The following is a 17,749-nucleotide window of genomic DNA, read 5'->3' as shown; positions in this document are numbered from 1 at the left end:
CTAAAAACATTTTTAAGTCTTACATAGGATGTTCCTTTTATTAAGAGTGAAGATACATAGAGAGACAGGCTGAAAGTACGATAGATAAATTGATCGCACGATAGATAGTCCAAAAGATAGATAGATTGATTTGTTTTGTTGTTCTCAGCATCTGTCGCTATTCACTTAGTGGTGCTGAAACGCTAAGTTATTCATAAAAATAGATTCATAAACGAGAGCCAGCAACAGTTTATGTTGATGTCAAAAGAACAAATTGACCAACTGCTCCTTACCTTCTCACTGCTGGGGAGAGTTTGTGTCCGTGTGAAAGTATCTCCTCCATTAATGCTGATGAGCTCTGCGTCTACAGGCGGAAACGGCGAGGGAAACACCACTACATCACTCTTCAGCGTGTCTGAGCTAAAACACACGTCGTACTGTTGAGTTGACTTAGAGTAAGACCAGCTCCCGTCAGGGTGTGTAGTGACCACTGGAGGGCTGCATCTGCTGAAAGGGTCATCTGACCTGTAGCATTTAGCTGCTATTAAAGCAATGAGGCACAACATAAAGATCACTGACACTGAGACAACAGCGATGAGCAGATACAGATTCAGATCAGAGAAGTTATCCTCCTTCATCGGCACTTGACTTAGGGAAGGCCGCACGCTCTCCACACGTTCAACCACTACAACATCTACACTCACTGTTGCTGAGAGGGACGGTTCTCCATGGTCACACACTGTTATAATAAGAGGGTGAGTTTTTAAGTCATTGTCACTCATTCGTCTTTTAGTCCTTATTTCTCCAGAGCTGGTTCCGACGCGAAACAGATTACTCCCCTTAGGTTCCGTGACGTGATAAGACAGCAGTGCATTATAACCAGAATCAGCATCTACAGCTCTGATTTTAGCCACAAAGTAACCCGCTTCAGCAGAATATGGAATGTTCTCAGTGTTTACTGACACAGCTTCAGAATAAGGAGGTAAAATAACAGGATTGTTGTCATTCTCATCCAGTATAAAAACATTCAAAGTCACGTTGCTGCTGAGTGGAGGTGTTCCAGAGTCTGTAGCCTGAACTTGAAACTGAAAATGCTTAATTTCCTCGTAGTTGAAAGACTGCATGCTGTACATTTCTCCAGTGACAGAGTTAATGCTAATCGATGCTGATAAAGATATCCCAGAGCTGTGAAATAATGAGTATGTTATGCGAGAATTTTCACCACCATCAATATCATGAGCAGAGACCACGGCTATTAACCCGCCTGCTGGGCTGTTCTCCTTTACATAAACATTGACAGACGCTTCTGGGAAGCGAGGTGGATTATCATTAACATCTGAAACACGGACAGTTACAACAGTAGTGCTGGATAGAGGGGGTGTACCTTCATCTATGGCAGTTATTGAAACATTATAAATCTGTTTTTCTTCTCTATCTAGCGCACCACTCAACACAAGTGAGTAATACTTTCCTTGGGTGGACTCAAGCACGAATGGAGAGTTCTTGGACATGAAACAGTGCACTTTTCCATTTTTACCTCCATCTTTGTCTTGCACGGTGATCAAGGCAATGACTGTGCCCTTCCTGGAATCCTCAGGCACACTGTCCAAAAGGGAGGATAGTTTAATTTCTGGTGCATTATCGTTAACATCCACCACCTCTACTAGGACTTTACAGTGAGATGCCAGTGGAGTAGATCCACCATCTCGAGCTTCAACACGAATTTCGTACGCACCGGTGCTCTCATAGTCGAGCTCACCAATCAATGAAATTTCTCCCGTGTTAAAATCAATGGAAAACGTATCCGAAATTCCTTTTTGACCTTGCTTAAAAGAATATTTTACCTCACCATGCACGTCTTCGTCGAGATCGGTTGCATTTACTTTTAAAACAGAAGTGCCAATGGCAGTATTTTCTGGAACCGAAACTTTATACACAGATTTGGAGAAAGCAGGTGCGTTATCATTAGCATCTAACACTACTACGTGTATTTCAGTCGTCCCGGATCGTGGTGGTCTACCCCCGTCTACAGCAGTCAACACGAGCCGGAGTGTAGCCTGCCTCTCTCGGTCTAGGCTTTTCAACAGCACCAGTTCAGCAGATGGCCCCTGATCGGCATCTGTATGCACCTCCAAGTTGAAAAAGGCATTCTGAGACAGTTTATATGAACTTATCGAGTTGATTCCAATATCTGGATCATCCGCTCCCAGCAAAGGGAATTTAGATCCTACCAAAGCAGACTCCGCTACACGAATAGTTTGTGATTTTCCTGGAAAAACAGGGGAGTGGTCGTTTGTGTCCAATACCTTTATTTCAACGCTATGCATCTGTAAAGGATCGTTAACAATAGCCTCCAAAGTCTCTGTGCAGGCCAAACTGTTCGGACAAAGCTGTTCTCTATCTATTACATCCAACACAAAAAGGACACCGGTCTTTAAATCCACATCGAAATGTTTCTTCTGCGACCCGGGCACGATGCGAAGCTTGCGTGCCTCCAAATCGGCCACATTAAGGCTCAAGTCCTTGGCTAAATTTCCAACTACTGTGCCAGGGCTCACCTCCTCGAATACAGAGTAAGCAGCGTGGCCCGACATGACGACCTGGCAACAAAGCCCAATCCAGCACAGAGACACGATCCAAAAGCGTCCCGTCATCTTAAATGCGTTAATGGTTGTATTCCTACCTTCTAATGTTGATTACGTCTAACGAAAAATATCTGCTGACCCACACATTCATCTATAAACCAAACAAAAATATATATAACGAGACGAATACATGTAATCCACGTTAGCGCTCATCAGTACTGCACAACACTCTGCCAGTTAAGGGAATGGCTGCTTATTGGTGGGAGGTGGCCAGTCTGCATGGTTTTGCGGCTAGACCGTGCCATCCTGTGGCCAAATCAGGCACAACATATTAAGCTTTCACAGTTTAAATTGGTCCTCTACCTCTTCTAGATACTTCATTTAAGACTAAGCAATGTTTAAGTCAGTAACAAATTGGCACTGTAGCATCTCTACTTATTAATAGATTGGCTCTTAACTAATGGTCTATGTGTCCTTCATTCTTCATTTCACACAAGCACACAATAAGAACTAAAATACTAAGAACGGCAAAACACGAATTCACAGCATAAAAACCAGCCACACAATCCACAAACATCCAGTTTCAAAAATACCCACACAAGGGTAAAGACTAAATCATTTTAAATTTCTGAATTTAACCTATTCAAATATAAACATTATTGATAATAATTAAAATACCTACATGCTCTGTGCTTAAACATTAGCCCAACACTTGAACATAAACAATTTGTCTGACAATATTTCTCCAAATGATAATGGTTCTGAAAAACAACAGATTACATAAACCCTGTTTAATCATGTTTGCTTTAAGAATGCTAATAAATAATCGGTATGGTAAGGTCAGCTTTTGGTAGACAACCAAATTGTTCACTTCTTCTCGAGAAAATACAGACAAAATCATCTTACCTTCTCACTGCTTGGGAGAGTTTGTGTCCGTGTGAAAGTATCTCCTCCATTAATGCTGATGAGCTCTGCGTCTACAGGTGGAAACGGCGAGGGGAAAACCACTACGTCACTCTTCAGCGTGTCTGAGCTAAAACACACGTCGTACTGCTGAGTAGATTTAGAGTAAGACCAGCTCCCGTCAGGGTGTGTAGTGACCACTGGAGGGCTGCATCTGCTGAAAGGGTCATTTGAACTGTAGCATTTAGCTGCTATTAAAGCGATGAGGCTCAGCAGAAAGATCACTGACACCGAGACAATAGCGATGAGCAGATACAAGTTCAGATCAGAGAAACCCTCCTCCTTCATGGGCACTTGACTTAGGGAAGGCCGCACGCTGTCCACATTTTCAACCACTACAACATCCACACTCACTGTAGCTGAGAGAGACGGTTCTCCATGGTCACACACTGTTATAACAAGGGGGTGAGTTTTTAAATCATTGTCACTCAATCGTCTTTTAGTCCTTATTTCTCCAGAGCTGCTTCCGACGCGGAAAAGATTATTCCCCTTGGGTTCAGTGATGTGATAAGACAGCAGTGCATTATAACCAGAATCAGCATCTACAGCTCTGATTTTACCCACAAAGTATCCTGCTTCAGCAGAATAGGGGATGTTCTCAGTACTTACTGACCCAGCTTCAGAATAAGGAGGTAAAGTAACAGGCCTGTTGTCATTTTCATCCAAGATGAATACATTAACAGTCACGTTGCTGCTGAGTGGAGGTGTTCCAGAGTCGGTAGCCTGAACTTGGAACTGAAAGTGTTTTATTTCTTCATAATTGAAAGACTGCATACTGTAAATTTCTCCTCTCATAGAGTTAATACTGACAGCGGATGATAAATATGATTTAGCAAATAATGAGTAGGTGACTTGGGAATTTTCACCAATGTCAATGTCTTGTGCAGAGACCAGAGCTATTAACCCGCCTGCTGGACTGTTCTCTTTTACATAAACATTAACAAACTGTTCTAAGAAGCGAGGTGGATTATCATTCACATCAGAAACACGAACAGTCACGACAGTAGTGCTGGAGAGAGGAGGTATACCTTCATCTGTGGCTGTTATTGATACATTATAAAGCTCGTTTTGTTCTCTGTCAAGCTCTTGCCCCAATACAAGCGAATAATATTTCCCTTGTGTGGATTCCAAAATAAATGGAGAGTTGTTTGATATAGAACAGTGCACTATTCCATTTTTACCTTCGTCTTTGTCTTGAACTGTAATAAATGCAATAACTGAGCCCTTTTTGGCGCCTTCGCTGACGTTATCCAGTAGCGATGTGAGTTTAATATCTGGCGCATTGTCGTTGACGTCCAAGACCTCTACTAGCACTTTACAATGAGATGCTAGTGGACTGTGGCCTTTGTCTCGAGCCTCCACGCGCAGTTCATACGCACTGACGTCTTCATAATCTAAAGGTCCAGCTATGGCTATTTCTCCAGAGCTACTGTTTATAATGAACCTGTCTGAAACCCCCTTTTGCCCTTCTTTAAACGTGTAAATAATTTCCCCATTAACTCCCTCGTCTGGATCGGTAGCATTGAGCTTTAATATAACCATACCAACGGCTGCGTTTTCTGGGACCCGAGCTTTGTACACTTGTTTGGCGAACGTAGGGGCATTGTCGTTAGCATCTAACACGCTAACGACAATGCTAGCCGTACCTGATCGGGCTGGCCTTCCACCATCGACAGCAGTGAGAATGAGTTGTATTTCAGCCTGCTTTTCTCTATCCAAAGCTTTTTGTAACACAAGTTCAGGGGAAGGTCCACTCTCAGCCTCAGTGTTTACTTCCAAGCTAAAAAACTGATTATTTGAGAGTTTATAAGAAGCTACCGAGTTGCTTCCTACGTCTGGATCCTCAGCACTCAGTAGAGGAAATTTAGCTCCTGGCATTGTTTGCTCAGATATCTTTATATGCTGATATTTTCCCCGAAAAGTAGGCGTGTTATCATTAACATCCAGTATCTTTACGTCTATACTGTACACATTCAAAGGGTTATTAACTATTGCTTCTAAGCTTTCAGTGCATACGTTGCTGTTTGGGCAAACCTCCTCTCTGTCGATGGCTTTTTGCACGAACAGTGCTCCTGTTTTCATGTTCACGTCAAAATGCTTTTTGGACGAAGTCGAAACGATTCTTAGCGCTCGAGACTCCAGCTCGTCCAATTTTAAGTTCAAATCCTTGGCTAAAGGTCCAACAAACGTCCCTGGGCTCACCTCCTCGGATACAGAGTACACGATCTGACGGGACACAACATGCCGGAGACAATAGAAGAGCACATATAGATAAATAATCCATAAATCAGCAAAGGAAGCCATAGTCCACGACGTTGTAGAATTAATCACAAGGTGGTGTCGTTAAGCAGTTGATTAATTTTCTTCAAAATTCATGAATTACTGTTCTTTAGCCGAGATCCTTTTACAGAAAGGCGACAGTGCCGACACAGCCTAACTGAGCTGTGGTTGGACGTGTGGTCGCTTGTAATAGGAGTGGTTCGAACCATAATACCTTTTTATGACTTCTTGGTAGACAGTGCCATCGTTTGGTCATAGCAAAAACTTAAACAAAACATTTAAATAATAATAATAATAATAATAATAATAATAATAATAATAATAATAATAAACGTAAGAAGATACCTTTAAACATTTTTTTTCCTTTCATTGATTTTTAGTTGAGCTGGAAAGAGACTGGCTTGCTGCTTTCACTTTGGACATCAGCACCATGGACAGCTCCAAAATGCTGCAGGTAGTTGTTTAAATGTGCCAAATTCAGCACCCCCTCTCGGCGTGCATGTATCGTATTCTTGGCTTTAACTTTACTTAGAACATAGAAATACCCAATATACTGTTTTAAGCTACCCTGACTCGTAAAAATATTAAAGAATAATCATGTCACCTGCAGCCTCTCCCATGAGAGGGTGCTTTTCCTGGTGGGGTGCTAAATTTGGCACCATAGCAGTGTCTTCATTTAATTTTATTTAGAAATACATGCCAAAATGGTTGTCTCAGTCATGGTTATGTCATGTTTGGGTCAACAAAAAGAGAGAAACTGGAGGGGTGCTTTTTCTGGCGGGGGTGCTGAATTCGACACAACACCGGCAAATACATTTTTTAAGGTAATTATTATTATTATTATTATTATTATTATTATTATTATTATTATTATTGGTAGTAGTAGTAGTAGCATAAGGGGTAACTTAATACAAATAAGTATTTAAAGATTTTTTTTTTTAAAGATAACTATTTAAAGATTTAAAGAAAATTATTTGCCAGTGTTTTCAAATAGTTTTTGCTATGACCAAAGTATTTTTTTATTTCTTATTTCATTTTTTGACATATTCCTGCTTACCTGATGGAATCCTATCACAAAAAAAGCATTCTATTTACTTTACAATATAAGTTATTTTTTCATAAAAACGGAAATGTTTCAGTAGCAGCATCATCTGAACATGCTTAACAGTCCCACCTAGTGGCAGATATGCACAATACATTTACTTTACATACGTGTGTGTGTGAGAGAGAGAGAGAGAGAGAGAGAGAGAGAGAGAGAGAGAGAGAGAGAGAGTGAGAGAGAGAGAGAAAGGAAAGAATGATGAGGAGATGAGGAGAAATGCACAACACACACACGTCTAACACACGTCCAACACACACACACACAAATATATATATATATATATATATATATATATATATATATATATATATATATATATATATATATATACACGTGTGTGTGTGTGTGTGTGTGTGTTAGTTAGACAGGAGAGGGTTTAGGTGGCTAAAGTTGAAACATGCTGATGCAGTAAAAAGAAAACAGCATTCCAGGAAAACTGAGCTGATCTGAGCTGATGACTGACTTATTTCCAAATGCCTGAATTGTCACATGAAATATATGAGTGTGTGTACATGTGTGAGTATGTATGTTCACAATGATGGGTGTATAAATTAATATGGACAGATTTTTTTTAGCTTAAAAGGTGTGCTGCTGTAAATCAGAAAAGATTGAAGGGTTACCATGGTGACTGTTGCCATGGTGGCAATAGTGGTGCTGGCTCAGGACCACAGAATGCAGTGAGGGAGCGCCTCATATTACATAGAGCCATAAACATTCTCCCTCAAATCCAAATTTAAGTAATCAGTACTGCAGAAATTGTGTCATGCAGGACATGTAAGGCTTCATAAATCTAATAACTATTACAAAGAATAAAGCAGACAGAAAGTCCTTTAGAAATCATTTATTGATGTTGCCATATTTACAGCATTTTAAAAAATGATACCACAACTCCAATGATTAAAAAATCATATACTGGTTTTAGAGACAATACTGCAATTAGTGAATTACTGTCAAATAAAAACATGAACTAGCAGAGCACATTCAAATTATTTCGTTTTTAAATGTCAGTTTTCTAATACTCCTGATTAATAAAAATATTGTTGGATTCCTAAAAAAAACAAGAACATTGTTTTGAACTGTTTGTAATACTGGAATAAATTGTTGCTTGATTTGAAGATTGAGTTTAAATAAATGTACTTATGCTTTTATAAATAGAAGGGATGCCATGGAAGAACCAGTTTTGGTACACTAAAAACATTTTACTTAATTTATTTAGCCATTTCAAAATGTATTGAATCTCCACATCATTAAACTAATGAACTTAAACTAATGAAGAACCATGCTTCAAGAACTAAAACCTTTATGAACATTAGGAAATTTATAGTGCCATCTCTATTTAAGCATTATAATCACTCTTCACCCAAAAGTGTAATTTTAAGGATCAATGTCTGTATTGTTCTAATGAAGCTAAAGTGAGTTTCTTCTTGATTTCATCTATGTCTGTATTTAAGCTATTGGTCTGTCCAGATGGTTAATAATACACTCAGTCTAGCTCGCAGTCACACTCTCACAGCTAGGCACCATTTCTGTGCTGTCAAATGAAGCACAGAACAAAAAGGCACACTGTTTTGCTCTACATATTTCTCTTTTTGCAGTTTTATCATTACACCACACGGGCGGTTTGATAAAGGGCCCATATTATGGAAAACCAAACTAGGAGTTTTACATAGTATACAAACATCGTTCCAACATGTACCATCCACTCCAGACTCCAGAAGGTCCAAAAACAGTAAGTGTGAAAAAAGAACAGTACAGAGCAGCCAATCAAAGTCTTAAAGGCACAGTAACAAAAGCAGCCTGTTAAAAAAAATGTGTAAAACATAAAGTCCAACATTTAAATAATTTTAAATTAATAACTTCATACAAATGGGACAAAAAAATAAACATAGGAAAATTATAAGATATGGGCCCAAAGGAATGCATTTCCAGAGGATAATGGGTGGGGCTATATCCTGGTTAAAAGCTTGTACTTTTCTTGTTCATCTAGATGCAGCTCACATACAATAAGAGAGGCCAGTGACCTACATTCCTGCTGCACTCCACCTGCTCTCTCTCTCTCTCTCTCTCTCTCTCTCTGTCTGTCTTCAGTCTCCTCCTCATATTAACCATCATTCCCCATCTTCCCTGTCTGTCTTATCATTTTACAGAATGCACTGAAATAAAGAGCTGCATTGGATATACTAGTTTCTATATTAATTCATTTTATACTATCAACACAGTTATTGCCAAAAGTAAAAAAAAAAAGAGTGACTAAACATTTTCTCTTAATTTTGAGATACATTAAAACTATTATCCCATTTAAAACATGAATGAATTACATTTAACACTGTTTTGTAAGGTTAATACAATTAATTGTATTAAAACCAATGTTTGTATGAAAATAGGAGGATTTTTAGATACTTCCACTAATTTGCAGCAACCTATATGATCATAAGACCTCAAACCTCAAACTTTCAGTCATGTTGTGCATGGTTAAGCAGAAATAGGGAGATAACTAGACAAGAGAAATTGAAACAAGCATAAGGAATATATCTGGTAAAGAGAAGTGAATCTTATGATCACGCATGATGCTGTAAATTAAAGGAACTGTCTAAAAATCCTCATGTTGTCCAACAAACATTGGTTTGAATACAGTTGAATGTATTAATCTTACAAAACAGTGTTAAATAAAATTAATTGTTTAAAATGGGGTTATTAGTTTTAATTTCCCTCACATTATTCAGAAATTGTGTACATTCAATGCATATTTTTTCATATGGTGTTTTAAATATAACGTTATATGTCTCAGTAAACAATTTTTGTCAAATCAAAAGCTAATTTGGTGTGATATTTAGATGGTGTAACAATTCCACATCCCACGACATCCACCTAGCCAACACTGCAGCACTAATACAATGTAGAACTTAATGCACTTGACACATCACAAATGAAGCAGCAATATATATATAGATAAATCTCCCTTTTGTTTAGGTATGTTACTCAAATAAACAATCAGTCACAAAATAAAAAAAACAGTCATAATTGAAAAATCATGATAAAATTAATTAATAGGGTAATGTGCGCCTTCTAAAAGAAAAGAAAAAAGTAAGTCATACCAGAAATGTCTGTCATTACTGTCATATACAAACCTTCTGTTTCCAAAATGTTAATGTATATACATGTATTTTAGCTTATTTTGGAGCATTCCATTCCATAAGAAAAAATATGATTTTATGAGTTTTAATATTTTAAAAACCTAGCTTTGCTGTAAATGCTTTAGGTTTATTGCAGTATTGCAGTAGCAATACACTTTAAATAATGTAGCAAAATAATGAGTTTGCTAAACCTGCCAAACTGAGACTTTTCAGAAAGGAATTTAACCTAAATATCCTGAACTTAGGGGGATGTACTATTTTTTGGAGGAAATAACAAAAAAGTCTCATTAAACCATTAAACAATGTGGAAAACAAACATTTTGGCTATTAATTATTGTTTACCAGCAATTAATTGCTTTTTTAATCCTTTGTAGCTACTTACATATTTGTGCATGGCTGGTTCAGCTATTCCAGCTTGCTGGTGAAACTGATAGTTGGGTAGGTTTGGTGAAGTTAACGTTCACTGAAAGGAGCTAGGATTAAACTTTGAATAAAGATTTTTATAGTACAGTAAGTATGGTTCAGTCCTTAGACTGAAACACATAAGCAGCACATTCTTGACAGGGCATACACCATGCAATAAAAATATCAAAGCATTAAATTCACTTGGTTCAAACGTAGACATAATTTTTACATTAAGAAAATACATTACATTGACATGAATTAAATTATTGTGTTTTGAACAACGTAAATTCACTATATTACCTTTTATGAAAGCAGGTAGTTCATTTTATAACATGGCAGAGCAGTAGTGTTAGCCATTAGCTGACCTGAGAAATGCTCCTGTATGTGCTACAACTGTACTGTCCCACTTATCTCGCTGGTATGTGAATGAAAGAGTAGTTAACATTCAGCTGATTTCTGCTGTTACATGCCATACCCAAGGTGATGCACCACATTCAGTAAATTCAATGTGAGAGAAACACTGTTGCTGTACAATAATCTATAGTCAGACCATTTACCACTGAAATTGGAAAACTTTGTTACACTATTCAGTGTGTTTTACAGTGTAGGAATATTGCATTACAGATAGATAAAATAAGTGGAATAAAGTCTTATAGTAATTACATACAGTGGCTTCCAAAAAACTGAGGGTCCCTATTTTACCCCATTTAGTTTCTATTTTACAACATTTCCTAATTTAACAAATGTTTTGTATTAATAATTAAACTGCAGCATGAATACTTAAGTGACCAGAATAAATTTTAAAATTAAAAATTTGAAGATAAATTTAAGAATGTCTTAGTATTTAGTGGTGTGTCCCCTTCATTAACTTTTATGCCAACATAAACTTGGGCTGGGTAAACACAACAAATGTGTGTAAAAGTTTTTAATTGGTTTAACTCTGAGTGTCATCTGAACACTTTTCTTTTTTAATGGAAAACAACTCAAAACATATCTGACCTTTCAGAACAAAGGCATTATCCACCATAGATCATCTCACAATATGCTTAACTTGAATATTTACTTTCAAAGTATAACAAAAAGCATAATCTTCAAAATTCCATCTTAATTTTCTTAATTGTACACCTTTCCTCAGAATAGAAATGAATCTTGCCTTAAGAACAATAGGTTCTCATTTTACTTCCCATGACCTCTGAATATTTTGTTTTATAATTTAAATACAATGCCAATATTATTAGTGTAGTCTCAGATGTTAAGAACTATATATATATTGTTTTTTGTTTGGTTGTTTTTTTTTTATTCATTTTCATGATACATTGCAGCTTTAGAGATATGAGACTTCAAGACAAAAAAAATAAAAAATAATAATATTAATAACCAATTTTTCACTTCCTATGCCTGGCTTAGGTAACTGTGCTGCTGTGATTATAAATTGTATGAAACTATGATACAGTATTTCATCATTTATATGCATTGTGTTCCCAGTGATCACTGAAGGCATGCAGAAATACATCACATAAAATTTCAAAACAGCCAGAATTAGTTTTTTTCATCATGTGATTATTTATGTATGTACTGTCAAATAAAGTTGGTGAAACTCCATTGTCAACTGAAGGGGGTTTTATACCTTTCCACCATCTATATCAGTTTTTTTTATATATAAATCTTCTTTGCCATACAAACTTCTTCTTAGTGTGGTTACAAGTTGTTAATGAGTTTGGGTGGCTCTTTCAGTTAAAGCACTCATCCCAATTCCATCAGAACTGTCTTCTTATTGGTTTGGCCTAACCAATTCAGTACAGTCGTTCCATTAGAAGAATCTTCAGTGTGGAAGAGCTGAGATCAAGGCAGATCACTACTAGATTCCTGTAAAAAATATATATATATTTGTCAATAGCAAAGAAACAATAATTCCATCACAGGCTTTAAATCCATGCAGTTGGAAGCAGGTCACTAAATTCATTCAAACTACTACAAATCAATTTCTTTTACAAATCAATGTTCACTTAAATGCTATCTTTCCTTGGGCACTGCCAGCACAGGTAAATACAGTACACTTGTCTGTGAAGTATGTGAAGTATGCAGTAAATGTGTGATTGTTAAATAAACCGTTTTTGCATTAAATCAACACTGTGAGTATTGCTTGTGTAGCACCAAAGGTGCTGAATGCATGCAAACAGTGTTTATTTAACACCAGCAAATTTACTGTACACTAATGTCTATAGATATACTTGCTAGAAATCATATATTGGTGATAATGAATAGGGGACTTTCAAATTGTAAACATTTGTCTGCAAATAAATAATTTAATAAATAAAAAATCAAATTGGTGACTGATAACTAAACACAAAAATGCAGCAAACTTTTCCAAGTTGAAGTTCAGGGTCAAATTGAAGATACAGAACATGCAGAACAATACTAAGGCATGGTGGGCAGTGTTTTTCTCTTACAAGGTTTAAATATGCATAATATTCAATCAACAAAACACAAAGATATTGGGTCAAGGAGAGTGGGAATAGGTGCATGTATAAGAAGAACAGTGTGTATATAGTACTTATGTGTTTCTGTGTGTAAGTGCTGTATTATCTTGTGCTTTTGTGTGTGTAGGTCTCTCTTCACTCTCTGAGAATGACGTATCTGAATGGTTCTTCTTTATAAGAGCAGTAGAGAGAGAGCTGCACCAACTCTAAGTGGAATATAAACAGGCTACTAAACACTACTACACCAAACCACAGCCTTTAATAACCAGCATACCTCCAAAAGTAGACTGGACTTCAATTTCATTTTGAATACTTCAGAATGCATAGGAGAAACAAGCATTTCAGTTACAGGCATTTGATACGATCTGATTAATTAATCACTCAACAAATGGGAAAAGCAATCAGGGTTCTCAATCTCACTCAGTCTCACTTTTCGAGACTGGAGGTTTTGAGACCACGAGACATGAGAGCAAAGTATTCCAGAGCATTAGAACTAGAAGGTAAGTAACCTACGATTGTATGCTTTACAAACTAACTCATAGTTTGAGTGGTAAAACAGTTGTGTATTATTTGCATGTGAAAACACATTATCTTGCTTTATCTCCCTCTCTTTGTAAGCCAATCTCCCCTAAAATACATTAAAGATAACCTCAACATTTCAATTCTGACATATCTTTACTTCCTGGCTCCAATTATTAGAGAGGAGGGGTAGGTTTCCTACAACACCTAGAAGCCCCCTGAACTCTAGTCCAAAGTTATTTAAGTTATCTCCATACTTTCAGTCTCCTTTTAAATAACCACAAACTGATGGCATATTCTGAACTAGCAAAATATATATTAATTTGGTTCCTTTATCATGAAGTCTACACAAGGTTCACTGCAGTAAATTTTTAAGTTGTACGATTTTGATCACTGTTAAGAAAAGTAGACTTACCCTGAAAAGAAAAATGTTTTGAATGATTGCATGATTTAAATAGTTGCACATGAATAAAGCATGCATTTCACACAATTGCTGTTTTATATTTTCCCGTTTTTGGCAAGAACAGTGTTGATGAGCACGAGTTTGATGAGCAAGTATTAATGAACATGAGTTGTCATGCTTTACCTGTAAAGTGGAAGACCTTGATTCACTGGTCCCAGTCAGAATAGAGCTTCTGGGTATACTGGACACAAAAAAACCATTGCCATTGGGTAGCGGCTGTCGAACCACCACCTTCCCCTTTCTGGTCTCAGCCAAGAACAAACTGTACCAGTAAGCATCACTAGAGATGAGTGTGGAGTCAGCAATGGTGGAGTTCCTCTGGCTGACGATGCTGTTCCGGCCCTGAGGAGCTGCTTTGGTGGCCCCTTTCTGGCACTTTAGGACAATAATGACCAAGATAGTGATGAGCAGCAGAAACGACACTGAACCTAAGCCGATAAGCAGGTATAGGTTTAGATCTGTGAACAGGTCATACTCTATGGGCACCTCAGTCGTTTCAGTGAACTGCGTGATCTCATGCTCTGTGGTGGAGACTTTGATAGTGACAGTGGCAGAATGAGGAGGTTCACCGTTGTCTTTTGCAATAACGATGAGCCGCTGCTGCTTAGGATCCCTGTAGGTAAACATTCTGGCAGTGCGTATTTCACCATTGTAGCTGTCCAAAGTGAAGAGAGTTGCATCAGTGACCTGTAGGAACTGGTATGTGATGCGGGAGTTCTGTGCTGAGTCTGCATCCAATGCGATTACTTTGGCTACCAGAAAGCCCCTGTCAGAGGCTCTTGGAACAACTTCTTCAATAACAGAGCCTTTAGCACGCCAAGGTGACACAATCCGTGGAGCATTGTCGTTCTGGTCAAAAATTAAAACATGCACTGTTATATTGCTACTAAGTGGTGGCACACCAGAGTCTCTTGCTTCAACATGAAAGACGAACTCCTTCTCACGTTCATAATCAAACGTACGCAAAGCATAAAGGTCACCACTCTCTGGGTTAATGGAGAACAGCACTGACACCGATGTGTTAGCAATCTCTTTCTCCACAATGAAATAAACCAGATATTGATTTTCATTTAGGTCAGGGTCATGAGCAGTGAGAGAGCATAGTAACACTCCAGGTTCATTGTTTTCCACTAGGTGGATGGTGTGAGAAGACTGAGGGAAAACTGGTGCATTATCATTCACATCCAAGACCTCCAGGGTAATAGTTTCGTTATCAGTCAGAGGTGGAACACCTTTATCAGTAACCTGGAGTGTAATCACATATCTGGACACTTTCTCTCTATCTAAAGGCTCTTTGACCATCAGTTCAAAATAGTCCTCTGATGACTTGTTCAACATAAAGGGCAACAAGGGCGCATTCTGTATGGATAAGATGACTTCACCATTATATCCAGAGTCTCTGTCACTCACGCTGATAACAGCTATCACTGTGCCAACTTCTGCATCTTCTCTGATGAAATTTTTGAAAGATTTAATTGTAATATCTGGGTAGTTGTCATTAATATCATTCACTGACACTGATATTTTGCACTGGCCGGAGAGAGGGATTGCTGCCTTGTCTCTGGCCTCCACGTAAATATCAAAATTTTTGATGTCCTCAAAATCAATCAAGTCTCTTACCCTGATCTCTCCAGTGTGGGGATCCAGTGAGAACTTATCCTGGGTTTTCTCTGAAGTGTACAAAGTGTAAGAGTACTCCACCTCTGCGTTTGTGCCTTCATCTAGGTCAGTGACATTGAGCTGCAAAACTAACGTCCCAACCGATGCATTTTCCATTATCTCCACTCGATACACTTCCTGATCAAACTGGGGTACATTGTCGTTGGTGTCTAAGACCTGAACTATGATGCTGGCCGTACCTGAGCGTGCAGGGGTGCCTCCATCCACAGCTGTGAGGATAAGATTGTGCACAGCCAGCTTCTCTCTATCTAGTGTGTCTTTCAGCACCAAGTCTACGTACTTAGTGCCGTCACTGCCAGACTGTATGTCTATAGTAAACGCATCGCTGTCGCTCAGGTAATACGTTTCGATGGAGTTCACTCCAACATCAGCGTCCACCGCATTGGTGAGCGAAAACCTCTCCCCAGGCGTCGTCGCTTCTGACATATCGAGTGTTATACGCTCCCTCCTGAACTGTGGGGCGTTATCATTTATGTCCATGATCTCCAGCTCAATGTTAAAGATGCGTATTGGGTTTTCAATTATAACGTCCATTTTCAGAAAGCAAGACGACGACGTTTTGGCCGGACATAAGTACTCCCTGTCGATTTTTTCGGCTATGAACAGCTCGCCCGTCTCTTTGTTCACGTCTAGGTATTTCTTGCTGTGGATGTAGTCAAGCTTTACCTTGCGCTCCGCGAGAGACTGCGCCTCCATCCCCAAATCAGCGGCCAAATTCGCCACCACGGATCCCTCCGCGATCTCCTCCGGGATGGAGTAACGTGACACGCCTGAAGCGAAGCTCCACAGCGCGGAGAGAGATACGAATCCAAGCTGCCACATCCTTGGCAGCGCGAAGGCACGAGAATCCGTGAGCGAGGAGGATGAAATGAGACTAGATGAAAGCGAAGGCTCAACAACGAAGAATGCGCTTCAGAAACAGCGGCCCAGGCATTTTAGATTTGAATTGTTATTAATAGCAGAGGTGTGAGGGACTTTACATGTGCTACTGAGCAGCCGAAGCTGTCATGGCTCTCTCTCTCTCTCTCTCTCTCTCTCTCTCTCTCTCTCTCTCTCTCTCTCTCTCTCTCTTTCTCTGTCTCACACACACACACACACACACACACACACACACATACACACCCCAAGTCAGTGGTGAACAACAGTCTGTTAGTGCTGAGCAAAGAACAGCGCCCTCTGTGGCATTCTCATCCCCATCACAAAAAGAAAATCCTGATCTTAAAATAGAGAGCCAATCTCAACCACCGCCCATTTTAGCTTACCTCTACAACAGTGATTTTCCACTGAGCAGCGACACCGTGCGAATTGTACATCATTTTACACCATTTTTATACAAATATTTAACAGATATCTTAAAATAAATATATAATAGAGTTGCCAAACAAACTTGAGTTAAGTATTTCCATATACGAACAATGTTCATGTTCATGTCAAGTAAAGGCCTCGATGTGATGGAAAAAGTGGACACCAGATTTAAGAACTTTCAATCTAACTCCAATCTAACTATGTAAAACAACAGGAAGCAAACGTTACATAAAAAAAAAACAATGTCGTTTTTATTCAAACTTTGGCATCTTTGTATGTAACTACGTTTACAGTGTTACTTCTTATTAAAAGTAATATTTTAAATAATTGAAAGAGCTTTTACGTACAAAAGTTAACACCAATTTAAATTCTTCCTAAAACTGTACATCTAAGCGTAGACCTATTTGGAACAATTAGTATTTAGAACGTTCGCTTACAGAAAAAAGTTCTATGTTCTTATTGAAGCCACATAAGACAAAGTTAAAAACTTTGTAAACACTTATTACGAATGCCTAATTGTTCTTTAATAATTAAATGTTTTTTTTCTGATATCCAATGTCCAAGCCAATAACTATTTATGAACCTACGAAAGTTTAATAAGTTATACATGAGAACTATTTAAGAGTGTAAATATATATATCCTTCAAAGAACTGGGTTAAAAATCACCACAAAAAAAATCTCAAACCACTTTAACATACATTTTCTATATTTGTTTAGAAGCCATAAATCATAAAACAATTTAGAAATTCAGAACGAAAAACAATATAAATTACTTTTGTTTTCTAAAAAAAACTTTATAGGGTTTTAGCTGAGTTTAATTACAAAGCTATTTTATAAAATACATTTAGCTTTT

The 17,749-nt window shown here is 38.1% G+C and overlaps 2 protein-coding genes across 7 annotated transcripts in view; both read right to left on the bottom strand.

The window, feature by feature from the left end:
* LOC103026865 (protocadherin alpha-C2) overlaps nucleotides 1-5,967 on the bottom strand; it is a 105,069-nt gene extending 99,102 nt beyond the window's left edge. Inside the window, exon 1 of one of the 5 annotated variants that reach the window (XM_049468707.1) lies at nucleotides 3,471-5,967. In XM_049468707.1, the coding sequence (XP_049324664.1) occupies nucleotides 3,471-5,831 (2,361 nt within the window). In that variant the 5' untranslated portion in view covers nucleotides 5,832-5,967. Of the gene's footprint in view, nucleotides 1-272; nucleotides 2,779-3,470 lie in introns of those variants that run through there. The other 4 variants (XM_049468696.1, XM_049468705.1, XM_049468694.1 and 1 more) reach the window with 4 other exon arrangements.
* Nucleotides 5,968-10,752: 4,785 nt separating this feature from the next.
* Nucleotides 10,753-16,860, bottom strand: LOC107197089 (protocadherin alpha-C2). 2 transcript variants are annotated; one of them, XM_015602577.3, is made up of 3 exons: nucleotides 14,034-16,860; nucleotides 13,203-13,240; nucleotides 10,753-12,314 (listed from the first exon to the last, which is right to left on the bottom strand). In XM_015602577.3, the coding sequence occupies exons 1-2, from the start codon at nucleotides 16,410-16,412 to the stop codon at nucleotides 13,229-13,231; spliced, it is 2,391 nt and encodes a 796-aa protein (XP_015458063.1). In that variant the 5' UTR covers nucleotides 16,413-16,860; the 3' UTR covers nucleotides 10,753-12,314; nucleotides 13,203-13,228. The 2 variants fall into 2 exon arrangements, with proteins under 2 accessions (XP_015458063.1, XP_015458062.1); XM_015602576.3 differs by lacking the exon at nucleotides 13,203-13,240 and having other exon boundaries at nucleotides 14,034-16,859.
* Between the last annotated feature and the right edge of the window lie 889 nt (nucleotides 16,861-17,749).

Source organism: Astyanax mexicanus, chromosome 20, assembly GCF_023375975.1.
Source record: "Astyanax mexicanus isolate ESR-SI-001 chromosome 20, AstMex3_surface, whole genome shotgun sequence".
NCBI classification, from domain to species: domain Eukaryota; kingdom Metazoa; phylum Chordata; class Actinopteri; order Characiformes; family Acestrorhamphidae; genus Astyanax; species Astyanax mexicanus.
Note: the sequence above shows the minus strand (reverse complement) of the source record. Positions and strands in the feature narration are given on the sequence as shown.